Source organism: Chiloscyllium plagiosum, chromosome 16, assembly GCF_004010195.1.
Source record: "Chiloscyllium plagiosum isolate BGI_BamShark_2017 chromosome 16, ASM401019v2, whole genome shotgun sequence".
Lineage (NCBI taxonomy): Eukaryota > Metazoa > Chordata > Chondrichthyes > Orectolobiformes > Hemiscylliidae > Chiloscyllium > Chiloscyllium plagiosum.
Window position 1 is genome coordinate 30831150 of NC_057725.1, and position 17651 is coordinate 30848800.

A 17651-nucleotide genomic window follows, 5' to 3' on the forward strand; every position below is an offset into this window, starting at 1 on the left:
CTTCTTCAATCAAGACTCTCGCCCACCCTCTGACTGCCCCGGACGACCCATCGTCTCTGCCTGCTCCTGCCCAACCGAACTCATGTCGGCATACCTCGACACGGTCCTGTCCCCATTAGTCCAAGAACTCCCCACCTACGTTCGTGCCCATTAGTCCAAGAACTCCCCACCTACGTTCGTGCCCATTAGTCCAAGAACTCCCCACCTACGTTCGTGCCCATTAGTCCAAGAACTCCCCACCTACGTTCGTGCCCATTAGTCCAAGAACTCCCCACCTACGTTCGTGCCCATTAGTCCAAGAACTCCCCACCTACGTTCGTGCCCATTAGTCCAAGAACTCCCCACCTATGTTCGTGACACCACCCACGCCCTCCACCTCCTCTAGGATTTCCGCTTCCCCGGTCCCCAACGCCTCATCTTCACCATGGACATCCAGTCCCTGTACACCTCCATCCCCCATCACGAAGGACTCAAAGCACTCCGCTTCTTCCTTTCCCGCCGTACCACCCAGTACCCTTCCACCGACATAGCTGGCTGTGACAACAACTCACCAGAACGAAGGACCCGATACCCAACATGAGCAAAACTAATGTAGTGTACAAAATACCATGCAAGGACTGCACAAAACACTATATAGGACAAACAGGAAGACAGCTAACAATCCGCATACATGAACATCAACTAGCCACGAAACGACACGACCAGCTATCCTTAGTAGCCACACACGCAGACAACAAGCAACATGAATTCGACTGGAACAATACTACTATCATAGGGCAAGCCAGACAGAGAACAGCCAGGGAATTCCAAGAGGCATGGCATTCATCAACAAACACGTCGACCTGGACCCAATATACCAACCACTACAGCGGACAGCTGAAACTGACAACCGGAAGCAGCAGGGACAGACCACTATAAACACCGGAGGAAACATCAAAGAAGCGCTTCGCAGGAGGCTCCCAAGCACTGATGATGTCGTCTAGCCAGGGGACGAAACGTTTGCAACAAAAACTTCCAGCTCGGCGAACAGAACCACAACACCAAGCACCCGAGCTACAAATCTTCGCACAAACTTTGATCACTACCACATTCTCACGGGCAATTAGGGCTAAGCGATGAAAACTGGCCTAGGCAGAGACATCTCTGCCCACCTCCTTGTGAGCAATTTTTTTAAAAGGAGACAGAAACCCAAAAAGCCCCTCAAGCTTGCAGCACCATTCAATATAATTTTTGACCTTAAACCCACACTCCAACTCATATCCCTTGATCCTTGAGAGGCCTGAATCTCAGCCTTAAGTGTATTCAGTGATGGGGTAGAGAATCCCAAAGATTCATATCCCTCTGAATGAAGAAATGCCTCCTTAACCCAATCCTATCAAACCTTTATCCTGAAATGGTGTCCCAAGCAAAGCAAAACAGACTCACAATGATTATACCTACAGCTATCTGCCTACTATCCATTCTGAGCCTGAGTGATCAGGGCCGTTCCCATACTCCTCTTGACCCCCCATATCTCTCACACACACATGCACACAGTGTTTGATTTGCTTTGATTTATTGTGGTCACGTGTACCTAAGTACAGTGAAAAGTTGTTTTACGAGCAGTACGGGCAGATCATAGCAAACAGGGACATACAGATCATAGGGTGCCTAGACAGACCAAGCCATACAAAGTTACAACTGCACAGGAAGTACACAAAGTAAGACTAACATTTGGAAGATCAATGTTATTTGAAGTTTGAGAGGTCCATTCAGCAGTCTAATAATGGCAGAGAAGAACTGTTCTTGAACCTGATTGAGGTTTATAAAATCATGAAGGGTATAGACGGGGTGGATAGAGACAAGCTTTTTCCCAGGGTGAAGGACTCATTAACGAGAGGTCATGCTTTCGAGTTGAGAGGTGGAAAGTTTAAGGGGGGTACCCACGGTAAGTATTTCACACAGAGGGTGATGGGCGTTTGAACGCGTTGCCAGCAGAGGTAGTAGAGGCAGGCACAGTAGATTCATTTAAGATGCATCTGGATAAATGCAAGATTAGGTGGGGAGTAGAGAGATACAGATGCTTAGGAATTGACCAACAGGATTAGACAGTACATTTAGATCGGCTCAGGCTTGGAGGGCCGAAGGGTCTGTTCCTGGGCTGTAAAATTTCTTTGTTCTTTGTTCTGTTGGTGTGTGTGTGCTCAAGCTTTTGTATCTTCTTCTTGATGGAAGAGATTGTAGAAGAGCATTACTGGGGTGGGAGGGGCCCTTGATAATGTTGGCAGCCTTTTCATGGCATTGAGGGGTGTAAATGCAGTCCATAGATGGGATGTTGACTTCCATGATAGTCTGGACTGCGCGCACAACTTTCTGTAGTTTCTTAAGGTCCTGGGCAGAGCAATTGTCATGCCAGGGTTTTATGCACCTGGATAGAATGCATTCCGTGATGCATCTGTAAAAATTGGTGAAAGTCCTTCTGGACATGCTAAATTTCTTAAACTACCTGAGGAAGAAGAGACGTTGTTGTGCATTCTTGACCATTGCATCTATGTGGGAGGTCCAGGACAGATTGTTGGTTATCGTCACTCGTAGGAACGTGACCCTTTTGAGCCCCTCACTTCAGCTCTGTTGATCTAGATGGGGGCGCATCCTCCTCTGTTCTTTCTGACGCCAATGAACAGTACTTTCATTTAGCCGACATTGAGAGAGAGATTGTTATCATTGCACCATGACACCAAGCCCTCTAACTCCTTCCAGTCTCATTGTTGTTTGATATCCAACCACCATGGTGGTGTCATCAGCAATTTGTATATGGCAATTGTACAGAATTTGATTGCAGAGCTGTGGGTGTACAGGGAGTACAGCAAGGGGCTGAGAACATATCCTTGTGGGATGCCTATGTTGAAGATTGTCATGGAGGAGAGGCTGTTGTCTGTCTTTACTGATTGTGGTCTGTGGGTCAGGAAGCTGAGCATCCAGTTAGAGGGGATGGATCTGTGACCTAGGTCTCGATGTTTTGAGATTAGTTTGGTCAGGATTATGAAGGCAGAGCTGTAGTAGATGAGTAGAAGTCTGACGTAGGTATCCTTGTTATCCAGATGTCCCAGGAATGAATTGAGGGCTAGGGAGGTGGTGTCCACGGTGAACCTGTTACACTGGTAGCCATATTGCAGGGGATTGAGGCAGGCTGGGAGACCAGAGTTGATATGGGCCATGACCAGCCTCTCGAAGCACTTCATTATCATGGAGGTCAGAGCCACTGGTAGTAGTCGTTGAGGCATGTTACATGTATTTTCTTTGGTACTGGGATGATGGTAGTCTTCTTGAAGCAAGGGGTCTTCAGATTATAGCAAGGAGAGATTGAAGATATCAGCAAATACCTCCACCAGCTGGTCTGCGCAGGGTCTAAGTACATGGCTGGAGACTCTGGCTGAGCCAGTCGCTTTCCTCAGGTTTACTCTCAGGAAGACCGATCTAATGTCAGCAGTGGTGACAAAAGTGACTGGTGTGTCTGGGCAGGTGACAGGTCTGCTCATTGTGTATTGCAGTTGAAATTAACTCAGTATGCTTGACTATAAGTTCTTCTGTGTTCAAGTAATTCTGAGTTTTGAGCTTTTTCATGTATCTTAACTGATAGCAATGTGTTGCAGGAGAGTTTAGGGTTATTGAAGGGAGGATACATGTTTGGCCTGAGACCAAGTTTTGTGGAAGCAGCGCGAGGACTGGAGGAGATTTAATTTGAGATCAAGAGAGATAGCAAACCAATGACTGATGAGCATGAACAGTTTGTACTAGCTGGGAGATATCACCAGGGAACTTTGTGTTCGGGGAAGGGTGAATGGTCATCAAGTTAGCGGCCTTTTGTGCTTTCATGCTTTTAAACTTTATTCTTAGATTTGAATTTGGATTTGTAAAAATTTCCAGGGGTGTGGTGCTAAGAACAAGGAGTACTGTACTAATTAGTTAGCTCTTTCAAAGAGCTAGCACAGGCATAAAGGTCCAAATGATCTCTTTCTGTGCTGTCTCTTGAGACATATAAGATTATTAAAGGATTGGACACTCTGGAGGCAGGAAACATGTTTCCGCTGATGGGTGAGTGCCGAACCAGAGGACACAGCTTAAAAATACGGGGTAGACTATTTAGGACAGAGATGAGGAGAAACTTCTTCACCCAGAGAGTGGTGGCTGTGTGGAATGCTCTTCCCCAGAGGGCAGTGGATGCCCAGTCTCTGGATTCATTTAAGAAAGAGTTGGATAGAGCTCTCAAGGATTGTGGAATCAAGGGTTATGGAGATAAGGCAGGAACAGGATACTGATTAAGGATGATCAACCATGATCATATTGAATGGTGGTGCAGGCTCGAAGGGCAGAATGGCCTACTCCTGCACCTATTGTCTATTGTATAATTCGATGATTCTAAATGGTTCTCAAACTACGTGATTGTAAAGGTAGGGACATATTGGATGACTATGACAGAGCTGACATCGTAGATGAACAGATCTGAAAAATGAGTTGCTGAAAAAGCGCAGCAGGTCAGGCAGCATCCAAGGAGCAGGAGAATTGACATTTTGGGCATAAGCCCTTCTTCAGGAATCTTGTAGAGGGAGGAAGAGAGCTTCTTCAAGGAAGGCGTCCTTGCAAGAGGATTCGCAGTAGGTTAAAATCAACTAGGAGAAAGTGAGTACTGCAGATGCTGGAGATCAGAGCTGAAAAATGTGTTGCTGGAAAAGCGCAGCAGGTCAGGCAGCATCCAAAGAGCAGGAGAATCGACGTTTTGGGCATAAGTCCTTCTTCAGGAATAGGGTTCATTGTAGATGAACAGTTTGGTTAATTGTGTTTGAAGTTCTTCTGTCCAATAAGCTTCCTCAAACAAACCCAAATCTTATTGTAATGTCTTCCATCCCACATCCTTACTTTGTTTATTCACCTTCTGATGGGGCATGAGAAAGAAATATCCGAGTCTTGACAGTGATTTTTGTTTGGATAACATCACTGTAAATCTACAAAACCTGACAAGAAAGCTGAAACAAGAGCAGAAATTGAAAGATCACTGAACTAAACATTAACTCTGTTTTCACTCCACAGATGTTGCCAGACCTGCTGTGTTTCCCCAGCTCTTTCTGTTTTTGATTTGGATCTCCATCATTCACAGTTCTTTGTTTCATTGACAAGAAACCTTTTTTTTGCAAGTGTGCACTGTGGTTCAGGAGGGTGCGCACTCGCCTCTGAATCAGGAGGTTATGGGTTCGAGTTACACCCTAAAAATGTCGGTCAGAATCTATGCCTACACATCTGGAGCAGCACCACTGAGGGAGTGCTGTATTGTTGGAGGGGTCAGTAGTGAAGGTACATTACGCTATTAGAAGTACAGTACTGAGGAAATGATGCTCTTGCCAGAGCAGCAGAATCAAGAGACTAATGCATTGTTGGACAGACAATTTTCCAAGATTGCAAAGTAACTACCATTCAGAAATGAATTAATTGGCAAAAAATTATTTGGAGTATCGTGAAGTAGTGAATGGTGCTGTATAAATGCAATTCTGTTTGTCAGTCCATTGTTCAATGACAGCATTAGGCGATAGTGGGTGGGTTTGGAGAGGGCAGTGATCACAGAACATGTATAATTTTAATTTTGCACTTATTATTAGTGTGAGGAGGTTTTGAATTAGTCTTCCAGACTATGAATAAATTTTAAAAGTTTCAGGATTTGCAAAGGCCATTTTGAATTGTATTTTGATGTTTGTGTAGGAAGAGTTCATTCTTAATTTGTTAACATTAATTATCTGTGCTTTAAATCTGATTTTAGATTCTAGGATCTGATCCCAGGATGAGTGAGACACCAGCAATAGTGCTGCCTGACATCACCAGTTCTCCAGACAGGGAGTTGGATCAAACATCACAGATAAGGTAAGCACTGTGGAGTCGGACACCTGTGGAAATTCTCCTGAGTACTGCAACATTTGGTGAAATTCCACACAAATAGGGGAACAACCTGGAAGGAACTCTGCAGAAATTGCCAACCTATTTTTTCTCTCCCTCTCCTGAAGGTAATATTTTTGCTCAGCCCTGTGTGAAGATTGACAGCACTAGTTCAGTGATCAACCTAAACTCCCCCTCACTATGGTACTCTCAGCTCTGAGGGAGCAAGATGTCTGAGATGGAAGGGGGCTTGGTGTACAGCAGGCAGTCCCTTTCAGATGTTACGTGTTGGTCACTCAGCTGGAGTGACGTCTTTGCCAAGTTGGTACACATACTGCGTGTAATCAGGGCTGTTTTGGAACAAACAATGGGGCTTCTGAGGGTCCAGTGCTGCAGCATGGGCCAGTCGAGTCGGTGGCTTCCAGTACAGCCTGGACTGAGTGTGCTGCACTATCCTGGCAAACTGTGTTCTGCACAACTGGTGCAAAGTATGAGGCGATATGATGGATGTTGAGGAGCTGGGGATTGGGAGTAATCTTCGTCTGAAGTAGGAAGAGGAGGATATTGAGTTGGAGAAAGCTCTCCTTGTGCCTGACAGAGCTCAGCTGTATCGAGCACTTCAGGGCAGGCAGAATGACTGACCCCTGTTCCAGTCGATGCTAGCTGAGTGCAGAGGAGCATCTGTCAGAGTAACCATTCTAGCATTTATTTTGTATTTTGAGGGGCAAACTGGAGCCTGTATTAATTACCTTTGTGCTTCCTTTCGTTGGCTGTTAATAAAAGCTCATGTTTAGACATGACTGACTGCTTGACTGTAATGTCCCTACTGGATAATGACCAGATGCAAACACCCACTAGATGTTGGGGAAAGATTAGCGGGAACTCAGAGAGGGTGTTTAGACAGGGTGTATCTATGGACCGGTAAGGTATGCTGTGGTGTAATGTGATAGTTAGACAGTGACTAGGATGAAAGAAATGCGTTGAATGTGTGAGGGAGTGTTAGCTGTGCTGGCTACGTGTCCTTGGCAGCGTGCCTTTGTAGCTGCTGTGCCCCTCACTGCCAGTGGTAAACTGATGATAGAATTGAATGTGAGGGATGCCATAGATGCAGAATGGGTAGCTAATGACGCATATTTGGTAAAGTATAGTGAGAAGTCCCACTGGGCCTCGTGACAAGAACCCCTCCAAAAACTCAACACACTCACCTTTAACCAAATGTAAAAATCAGCCCAACAGCTTTTAGGATCCAAATATACATATTGGAATTATTGAAAGAAACACTCAGGCTGACACTCATATACAGTCCATCTTGCGCTCATCACTCATTCACTCACACATTAACCTACTTGCTCATTCAGTCAGCGTACTCTCACCTAAGGAGGTGATGGCCTAGTGGTACTATCATTAGGCTATTAATTCGGAGACCTACGTTATGTTCTGAGGACTTGGGTTCAAATCTGGCCATGGCAGATGGTGAAGGTTGAGTTTAATAAAAATCTGTCATTAAGAGTTGAATGATAACCATGAAACAATTGCTGAAAAATGTGTTGCTGGAAAAGCGCAGCAGGTCAGGCAGGATTCCTGAAGAAGGGCTTATGCCCGAAACGTCAATTCTCCTGCTCCTTGGATGCTGCTTGACCTGCTGCGCTTTTCCAGCAACACATTTTTCCGCTCTGATCTCCAGCATCTGCAGTCCTCACTTTCTCCTCCATGAAACAATTATCAATAATCAGGAAAAACCCATCTGATTCACTAATGCCCTTTAGGGAAAGAAACTGCCATCCTTAGCTGGTCTGGTCTACATGTGACTCCAGGCCAAAGCAATGTGATTGGCTCTTAACTGTCCTCTGGGCAATTAGGGATGGACAATAAATGCTGGCCTAGCTAGTGATGCCCATGTTCCTTGAATGAGTTTTTAAAATAAGTCTTTTCCTCCCCTGACATTGATTCACTCTGCCTGGTGTTTATTTCCCTCTGCAGTTGTTTATTTCTTATCTCCTAGTGTTTAATCCATTTCTGCTTGGTGTTTCCATCCCGCATGTGTATTCCCCCTCCCCTACATATTTAAAATTAAAATTCTACTTCGGATAGGGAATGAGGACCCCATTAAATTTACACTGCATGAATTTTAAGATTTTAACTTTGCCTGAACATTTTTCTTAACCTTTCCAGATCCCATAGTCCTATTCAGAGACGGTCAAGCAGGAACTCCAGAACCTCCTTCTCTTCAACAAGTTCCCTGACCTCTGTTGGTAAAGTATTGTTCAGCATAGAGATCCCTGGCTGGCTTCACATCATACTTACTATGTTCACTTATTAATGGTGCAATTATTTTTTCTGCCTTCTTTTTTCACATTGATTTTGACCCTCTGCTTCTGATTCTTACTTACTTCTTTCTCAGCCTCTTTCTCAATCACTCCTTTGTCAGTCAGTTTCTGTCCCTTGTTTTGTATCTTTCCCCGCTTGTCCGTTCCTCTTAGTCATTTCCTTCCTCTCTCTGTTCATCTATCTTTATCTCTCTTGGTTAATTTCTTCAATTATCTATCTCTTTTTCTGTCTTTCTCATAATTTCCACCTCCTTTCTCTCATATCTGTGTCTCCCTTTATGCCTTCCTTTTGCTGTGTCTCTCAATTTCACTCTCTTTGACTCTGTCATTCTGTTTCTTTTTTTTCCACTCTTTAACTTATATAAAAATATATATAATTCTGAAAGACAACAATATTAATCACAGCATTTCCCTCAATGAGCCCTTGAGCAGGGACAGACAAATAATATGTGAGCATTTTCTCATGGCTATGGGGATCTTACCCATTGTGGAGAAGTCAGGTCATTTTGTGTATCATATGTCCTTCAGGCACTAAATTGGCCACTTTTGGGGCCTCTGCAGTGGTCCCCTCCAACAGAAGTCTCATTTACCAAGAGCTACTGCCAGTCAGAGACTAGCAACTTGTCATTGCTACCAACGGGAGCAGTGGCGACTTGAGGCATGGCTCCCAGCCAATACCCAGGACCACAGGGGGACCCGAGGTCATAGATAAGTAATGGCATGATTGGGACCTTAGAGTGGGAGTCAAGATGTGGATTGCGGATTTGGGTTGTTGGTGAGAGGTGGAGGTGGTCAGACAAGTGATTGCTTCCAACAGCCATTCCTCTGACAAATGCTGAGACCATTTGATCAAGCACAGAGCACCTGATAATAGCTGACTAGTTTTGCTGAGTGACTTTCCGAGGGCATCAAAGATTTGTGCGTCTGTACAGCCTCCTTTTAATCGATGAGTTACCATGCAGCTGAGGTGGGCTCAGAGATGTTCGGTGTTAGTTTACTGTTTGTGACTCTTTGTTTGAATCCAAGATGAACTTCCAACCAAATGTTCAGGATATTGCTAAGACCACCCATTTCCCCCCTCTATACATTGCCTGACTCTACTGCATGTCTGAATTCATCTGATGCTAAAGCTTTCATTCACGTCTTTGTCATGTCTCCCATGCAGTCCTAGCTTACCACCCATATTTTACCCTCTTGAAGTCATCCACAACTCTGGTGACTTAACTTTCATCAAGTCCCATCCTCCAAACAACCTGGGTGCTGTAGACCTACATTGGCTCCCAGTCAAGCAGTGCCTTGATTTTAAAATCCATCCATGGCCTTGCTCCTTAGTATCTCTTCAGTCTCCTCTTGTAACTTATGTAGCTCAATAAATAATTATGTTTTACAGTATTTCAGTGAGATTCCATGGGCCATTTTATTATGTTAAAGGCACTATATAAATATACAATCTTGTTTTTGATTGAGATTGTGTTGCTGATTGATATTTGTTGTTTTTAAGATGGTGATGGCCATATCTATGATCTTGTGAATGACAAGTTACCAGAAGTGCAGCTTTCAGATGAAGATAAGAAGAAAAATGCTGAATTGCTGGAGGAAGCAAAGAAGATCAGTGAGAGGTTTCTCACACGTCGCTGCCGCCGTTCCAGAACCAGCACTTCTGACTCTCCGCCAGGTAAATAGGACTTCTTATAGTCACAAGAAAACAACTTGATCATCTTGTTCAGATGGTCACAGAGTAAACTTCGATCTGCACTCTCAAATCAAGCACTACCAGGATAGGTACAGCATGGAGTTAAGTACAGAATGAATTTCCCTTAATCACAGGACAGGTACAGCACAGGGTTAGATACAGAGTGAATCTCCCTCTAATCTGTCCCTACCAAAACTCACAGCTCAGGTACAGTATGGGGTTAGATACAGAGCTAGTCTCCCTCTATTCTGTCCCCATTAAACACTCCAAGGATAGCTATTAAGGGTTAGTAGGTAGTTGAATGTCAAAGTGTGAAGATTTTGAGCTAAAGGGTATCACTAGGATTTTGAAACTCTTTTCTGGAGACTCAATGAGCCAGTGGTGTATATCAGGAATTCTGTGCAGGTAGAACCACTACAGGTAATTATTATGAGTTCCATCTAAAGAAACAGCTGTGTCTCAGTGGGTAGGAATTACTTCTCTGAGTTACAAACTTCAAATTCTGTACCAGAGCCTGCAGCCCAAAACTCCAGGCTCAGCTTCTGAGTGAAGTACTAAAGGAACACTGCACCATCATGGGGCTGTCTTTTGGGTGAAATTTTAAACTGAGGGCCTGTCTGTCTTTTGAGGATGTAAAAGATTTTACTACAACATTTCAAATATAACTGGGAAATTTTCCCTTGTGTCCTGACCAATATTTAATCCTTAAAGCAGAGTAAATACAAACACAAGATGCTGGAAATATTCAGCATGATAAGTATCACCTGTTGAAGAAGAAGCAGAATTAACATTTAAGGTTGATAATCTCTCTAAAACAGATTATCTCCAATTCTGGTTCTGTCTGTCCACTTATACATAAATTGACTGTTGTCTTTCCTTAATTACAACTGTGACAACCATTCAGAGGCACTTCTTTAACTTTACAATGATTTGGAAATTGCATAAGGCAGTATAAAAATGCAAATCTTTCTTAGAAGGATGAAAACAGAATTCTAGCAAAATTGAATGGCAAGTGAACATGTAGTTGGGAAATATTTCAAAAATCAGCTTGCAATACTCTCTTTGACGTCTCTCCAGTGTTGTAAATGTAAGAACAGAAGGAGCCTCTTGAGACTATTTCATTGTTCAATCAGATTGTGACTGATCCGTACCTTTGTACTAAATTATGAGGATAAAAAACAGATTATTTAATGATTGAAAGGAGATAATCACAAACGCAGTGAGAGTGTAACCAACTACAGATGTTCCCTTTGTTGAAACATTAGTAAAAAGCAGTCGTTCCTGGGGAATTTGTATACTTGCCCATGGTATTTCTGAATGACATTTTACCTTTTATTAATTGCAGCACTCACTCCATCACGGACACCAATAGCTTCCCCAAGCCCTTCCAGAAGTAACTCTGTGACTATACAACCACAGATCGGTAAGTGTGCAGTGTCATTGCATATGGTATTAGGGGAGTTTTGTTTAGAACAGCGTAAACTGAAACATTTCCAGATATTTCTTCCTTTATTTGATTCACTACCCTCTTCATAGAATCATATAAAATGACAACAAAGAAGGAGGCCATTTAGCCCATTGTATCCATGTCAGTTGACAACAAGCCATCCAGCCAAATCAGTTCTTGGTCTAAAGCCCTCTCTTCAGCTTCCCTGTCGGGCATCTCCCTGATGATTCCAGACAGCATGTGTCTGTGGGCTGTCCTACTATAGCAGGTGGTGGAGAGACATCATCATGGGCAAACCCAATCTTGTTCTCCCCAAAACAACCATAAGTTTCATTCCAATAGTAGCCAGTGTACAGTTATTGTCAAAATAAAGAGGCATAGAAAATAGGAGCAGGAGTAGGTCATTGTACATGCTCCAAGATGCAATCTGTTCACAGCTGATCATCCAACTCAGTGCCCTGTTCCCACTTTCACCCCACACTCTTTGATCCCTTTAATTCAAAGAGCTATATCTAACTCCTTCTTCAAAACTAGAAGCAGAAACCATGACTGATCTCCAAGGCCCCGGAATAGTAAAATCCATTGAAGTAACCCATTCCTGTCACCACTTGGAACAGTTCATATTGCACAGATTGCTTCTCAGTGTATGTAGCAGTTATTGCATATACCCTATGAGATTTCCTCTTTGATCATTCTTCTGGCACTTTCAATATTAGTGGATATTAGTGAGTTTTGAGAAGATTTGTAGCTCAGGTTAAGGTTCTGGATGTAAGTTTACTAGCTGAGCTGGAAGGCTCGTTTTCAAACGTTTCCTCACCATACTAGGTAACATCGTCAGTGAGACTCTGGTGAATCACTAGTGTTAGTGCCTACTTTGTATTTGTGTTGGTGATGTCATTTCCTTTTTTTCTCAGAGGGTGGTAAGTGAGGTCCAAGTCAATGTTGATAGAGTCAATGTGTTGTCCCATTCGAAGTGGTGTCTTTCCTCATCTGTATGAAAGCCCCACTTCGACTGGGACAACACATCCATTATAGGACAAGCCAAAACAGAGATTCGCACGAGAATTCCTAAAAGCATGGCATTCCAACTGGAACTCTACCAACAAACACATTGACTTGGACCCCATTTATCACCCTCTGAGAAAAAGAACAAGAAATGGCATCACCAACTCGAGGAAACCTAAACACATAAATAGAAAGTGGACACTAACAGTAGTGCTTCACTGAATATTCACTAATGATGTTACCTAGTATGGTGATGAAACATTTGAAAATGAATCTTCCAGCTTGGCTAGCAAACTTACATCCAGATTCGGTGGATATCCCTGTGTATAAATAAATAAATTTAATGATATTTAAACATTCACTTCTCCCACCACTGTAACACAGTGTCAACAGTGTTTACAAACTACAAGATGCTTTGCATCAACTTTCCAAGGCTGTTTTGACACCACCTGACAAACCTATGACTTCTACCACCAAAACTAAAGGGTCAACAAACACAAGGAAATACCACCATCTTCCATTTTCCTGCCTTGTCACACACCGTCTTGAGTTGGAGCCATACTGGCATTTGTTCACCATTGCTAAGTGAAATCCCTCCACCCTGATGAAGGGCTCTTGCCCGAAACGTTGATATTCCTGCTCCTCAGATGCTGCCTGACCTGCTGTGCTTTTCCAGCACCACTCTAATCTTGTCTCTGATCTCCAGCATCAGTAGTCCTCACTTTCGCCTATACTCACATCAGATGTAGCCTGGAGTGGTTCAAGGAGACAGTTTGGCCATCTCCTCAGTGGCAGTTAATAATGGCCTTTCCAGTGACATCTACAACCTAAGAGTGAAAAAGGAAAAGAAGAAAAAAACCAGCACTGTTCCACTGGCTTCACAAAGAAAGAGATAGTGCTGCATTTTGCATAGATGTTGACTGTGGCTCAATGAGTAAGCCTCTCACCTCTGACGCTGCAGTTTGTGATTTCAAGTCGTATTCCAGATATGTGATTCAAGCTGACATCCCATGCACTATGGAGTGCATTCTTTTGGGTCAGACATTAAACCACTGCCTGCCTGCTCTCGAAAGGAGATTTTAAAAATCTCGTGATATTGTTTTGATGTAAAGTCAAAGAGCTCTGTTCAGTGTACAGGGCCAATGTATATCCCTTACATATTTTATATATGAAAACCAACATTATATAAAATGATTATCTGGCCATTACTATTTGTGAAGTGTGTAACTTAGCTGCTAATTTCCTATATTATAGCAATGACTCAACTTCAAAGGTAATTTGCTGTCTGTGAAATGTTTGGAGCATCTTACGGTTGTGAAAGGTGCTACAGAAATGCAAGACCTTCAGTCTTTCTTAATGCTTTCTAAAGGGAGAAAGTCTTTGACTTTTTAAACTGTCACAAGAGATCTGATGTGAACCACACCCGCTAATGTAAACACTGTCATGATTTTATCATTTGGTTTAGATCCATCCACTGCAAACTGTGTAGGAACAATGGTTACAACTTCAACTCAAGCAGGGGAGAAACCTCCTCCATCACCCAACAGAGAGAAAGAAATGAAGGTAAAAAAAATCCAAACTTGGAATGGTATGGATTCACTGGGAGTTGCTGCGGGCTGGGGGTATGCAGTGATGAATTCTTGATCTGTTAAATAACAGCCTACACATTTTCTACCAGTCCATGGCCTGTTTTGATTAGGATTAATTGGGTCATAAATCTAAAATCAGGCTTCACCCTTGACCTGGAGACAATAGGAGAATACTAACTTTGGTGAATAAACACAGCAATTCTTATCTTCAGGCATCCAGGAATTATCAAGACGGCTAATGAATGCCCAGAAGACAAAGTTTAAACTCCCGCGTGTCAGCTGATGGAACTTAACTTCAATTAATTAAGACATTTAGAATTGAAATCTAGTTGAAAGTTGAAATGAATGGTAACCATGAAATTACTGGATTGTTGTAAAAACCAACATGGTTCATTTATATGAAATTTGCCAACATCCATGTAACTCCAGATCAACATCAACTCCTAATTGCTCTCTGAAATGGCTAACAAGTTACTGATTGGGCAATTAGATATGGGCAACAAAATCTGGTCTTGCCAGCAAAACCCACCTCCCATGACAAAGACTTTTCAAAATTAGGTTGCCATATGAATATTCTAATAGGTATAGCCCAGTGTGGTTAGCATTCAAGAGAAAGTTCTTCTCACAATCACTCAATACTTGGGATAACTCAGTAATAAATTGATCTGTGTAAGTTGAGAGTTGATTAACCCTTTAACATTCCTGCTATTTTACATATTTGGATATTTTAACATTTCTGATTGCTCACTCTGAGGTTAAATAGTCCAAAAGCAATGTGAAACTATTTTATACTTGAAATTAAAAACTGAATTTATATTTTGGCTTGACTGATAGTTGTATTTTCCAGAAATCTTTCGATAGCATGTCAGTTCATTAATGAAAGCATATTGCATTAAACCAGTGATTATATTTAATAACTTAAGTTATGTTGTTAAATTTATGATAGCTTTTCATACAAGAATTTCCTTAAGAAAGCTCTGGATTTGATTAGATGTCAGCAGTACACAAGCACTCAATTTTCACCAAGTTATTACTTATACCTGGTCCTATGGTGGGTGTGGTTGGTGTATCTTCAACCATGCTTCAGCACATTAGATTAGATTACATTACAGTGTGGAAACAGGCCCTTTGGCCCAACAAGTCCACACCGACCCGCCGAAGCGCAACCCACCCATACCCCTACATTTACCCCTTACCTAACACTACGGGCAATTTAGCACGGCCAATTCACCTGAGGTGCACATTTTTGGACAGTGGGAGGAAACCGGGGCACCCGGAGGAAACCGGGGCACCCGGAGAAAACCCATGCAGACACGGGGAGAACGTGCAAACTCCACACAGTCAGTCGCCTGAGGCAGGAATTGAACCCGGGTCTCTGACGCTGTGAGGCAGCAGTGCTAACCACTGTGCCACCGTGCCGCCCACATACACTTTTGCACCATCTCCTACCTAATTCATCCACCTTCCACTCTAGCTGTCACCTACCACGCACTCCAATTCCCACTCACCTCCCATTCCAGCTCACCCCCAGTTTCCATTCCAATTCTTCCTGTTCACGTGCAACTCTCCCTCCTTCTTGCACCCGTCTTTCCCTGCTCACATCTACCTCGACTTCCAGTTCCTTCCTGACTCTTTTCATCTCATGCCCATTTCCTCTCTCCTGCTCACTCCCAGCTCTTGATCTCATTCAAACATTATTCTCAAGAATCTTTCTGCAATCTCTTTCTCAGTCTTATTGTCATCTGTTTCTAAGTTATGCTACTTTTCCTGCTACCCCATTCTCAATACCTCTCTGTTGTGCTTTTCTTACTCCCTTCTTTTAAATGTTGCAGTTTGTTTACTTTGCTGCCTCCCTGCTCTTTCCTTGACTGGGTTTGACAGTCTATTTGTTGTGCAGTGGGAGAGGAAAACCTGCAGTGACTTTTTATGAGAATAGGTTCTCATCTTATCAAGATGTAGTATATTGTAATATAGCAATGAGGTACAAATTACATTATTATGTTAGACATTATTACTTAGACTACGAGGAGATCTAAGATATTAGTGCGTTAGAGGTGACTGAACCTGTACGTCATTGATTATTGGAAAAGCAATGTTGGAGGAATTACTTGGCTCTTTAATATTTCTCTCACTCCATCCACATCCAGCTCTCGCCACATCACAGCTGTTCGAGAAACAGCCAAGTTTCCATCCTCACCACGCTAATGTATCCAAGCTACCTCTTCTAAATTCTCTGTTGCTGTCAAGACCATGCTTTTCAAGAAAGTGGTGCCTCTCTAAGCTAAATTGTGGATACCACACTCATATAGCTGGTTTTAACATATTTGACACAAGCACATTATTCCTGGAAGACTTCAGGAAAGTAAAACTTCCTGGAAAATAAAGCATTTGCACTAACAAAAAAGGCAGAGTTCTGTTTGTTCACTTCCTGCATAAGTGCCCAGACTACTTAATCCCTACGCATCAGTCCCTCCAATCGACCAACTATTCTGTTGGTGTTGCAGTGTTTTGATCTACTAAAAAAAAGTCCTTATCCATCCAGCACATAAAGGTCGAATGAGAACAGGATGTTACAGCTCACATGGGTGACTAAGGGAATAGCGCTGTTCCATGGCATGTACAATTCTGTGCAGAAGCAGGGAGAGGTCCAACTGGTTTAATAATGTCCTTTGGGTCAGGAAACTTATCTTTCTTGTGTGACTTCATTCTCACATTGGATCTTAACTTCCCTGTGAAGTGGCGTAACAAACCACTCAGTTGCGACAACCTAAGCAGCTAGGAATGGGCACATATACCTTACCACATATACTGACCTTGAGACCATGCCATAACCCAATTTTTTTTAAATGTCCCTGTTGTATTTAAGTCATCTTCCTATTACCAGTGAGCAAAATATGTCAATTTAATAAACTTAATAACATAATTAATGTAACCTATAGCAAGAAATCAAAAACATGGAAGGGAGATGGTGAAATCAAATTTTCCATGTCTGTAGGGTAGACATAGCAGTAATGTCTTTGGGGATGGATTCATGTGCTGTAGCTCCAGGATTCATGTCCCTTCCTGAGAGAGAGATTTATAGGCTTTTGATGCTGTCGTCATCCTTGCAAGTAACCTTTATACTTCATCAAACAACTCTTTGAAGTGTCAGGATAAGATCAAAAGACAGTCTTTAAAGCACCTGAGCTCCATAGATAAAGGTATAGAGTTCAAAAGCAGAAGATTTGTATTTGTACCTTTATTAAGCACTGATTTAGCTTCAGCTGTCAGTACCACACTTTCAGAAGGATGTCAAGCCCTTGGAGAGGCTGCAGATGAGATTTACCAGAATGGTTCGAGGAATAAGAAACTTCAGTTTTGTGGAAGGCCTGGACAAGTAGAATTGTTCCCCTCAGAGCAGAAAAGGTCAAGGGATCTGTGCAAAATTAAAAAAGTTTAATAGTGTAAAACAGAGAAATTATTTCCAGTGGATTGGGAGCCAGAAATTACACCTTTAAGATCATTGGCAAAAGAACTGTAATGCGCTGAAAATGTGTTGCTGGAAAAGCACAGCAGGTCAGGCAGCATCCAGGGAACAGGAGAATCGACGTTTCGGGCATAAGCCCTTCTTCAGGAATGAGGAAAGTTTGTCCAGCAGGCTAAGATAAAAGGTAGGGAGGAGGGACTTGGGGGAGGGGCGTCGGAAATGT

The 17651-nt window shown here is 42.7% G+C and overlaps 1 protein-coding gene across 3 annotated transcripts in view; it reads left to right on the forward strand.

Moving 5' to 3' along the window:
• Positions 1 to 17651, forward strand: part of mrvi1 (murine retrovirus integration site 1 homolog) — a 161688-nt gene that overhangs the window by 82066 nt on the left and 61971 nt on the right. For all 3 annotated transcript variants that reach the window (XM_043705685.1, XM_043705686.1, XM_043705687.1), the window contains exons 6-10: positions 5789 to 5889; positions 8074 to 8153; positions 9730 to 9903; positions 11267 to 11344; positions 13839 to 13936. In XM_043705685.1, the coding sequence (XP_043561620.1) occupies positions 5789 to 5889; positions 8074 to 8153; positions 9730 to 9903; positions 11267 to 11344; positions 13839 to 13936 (531 nt within the window). The remainder of the gene's footprint in view (positions 1 to 5788; positions 5890 to 8073; positions 8154 to 9729; positions 9904 to 11266; positions 11345 to 13838; positions 13937 to 17651) is intronic.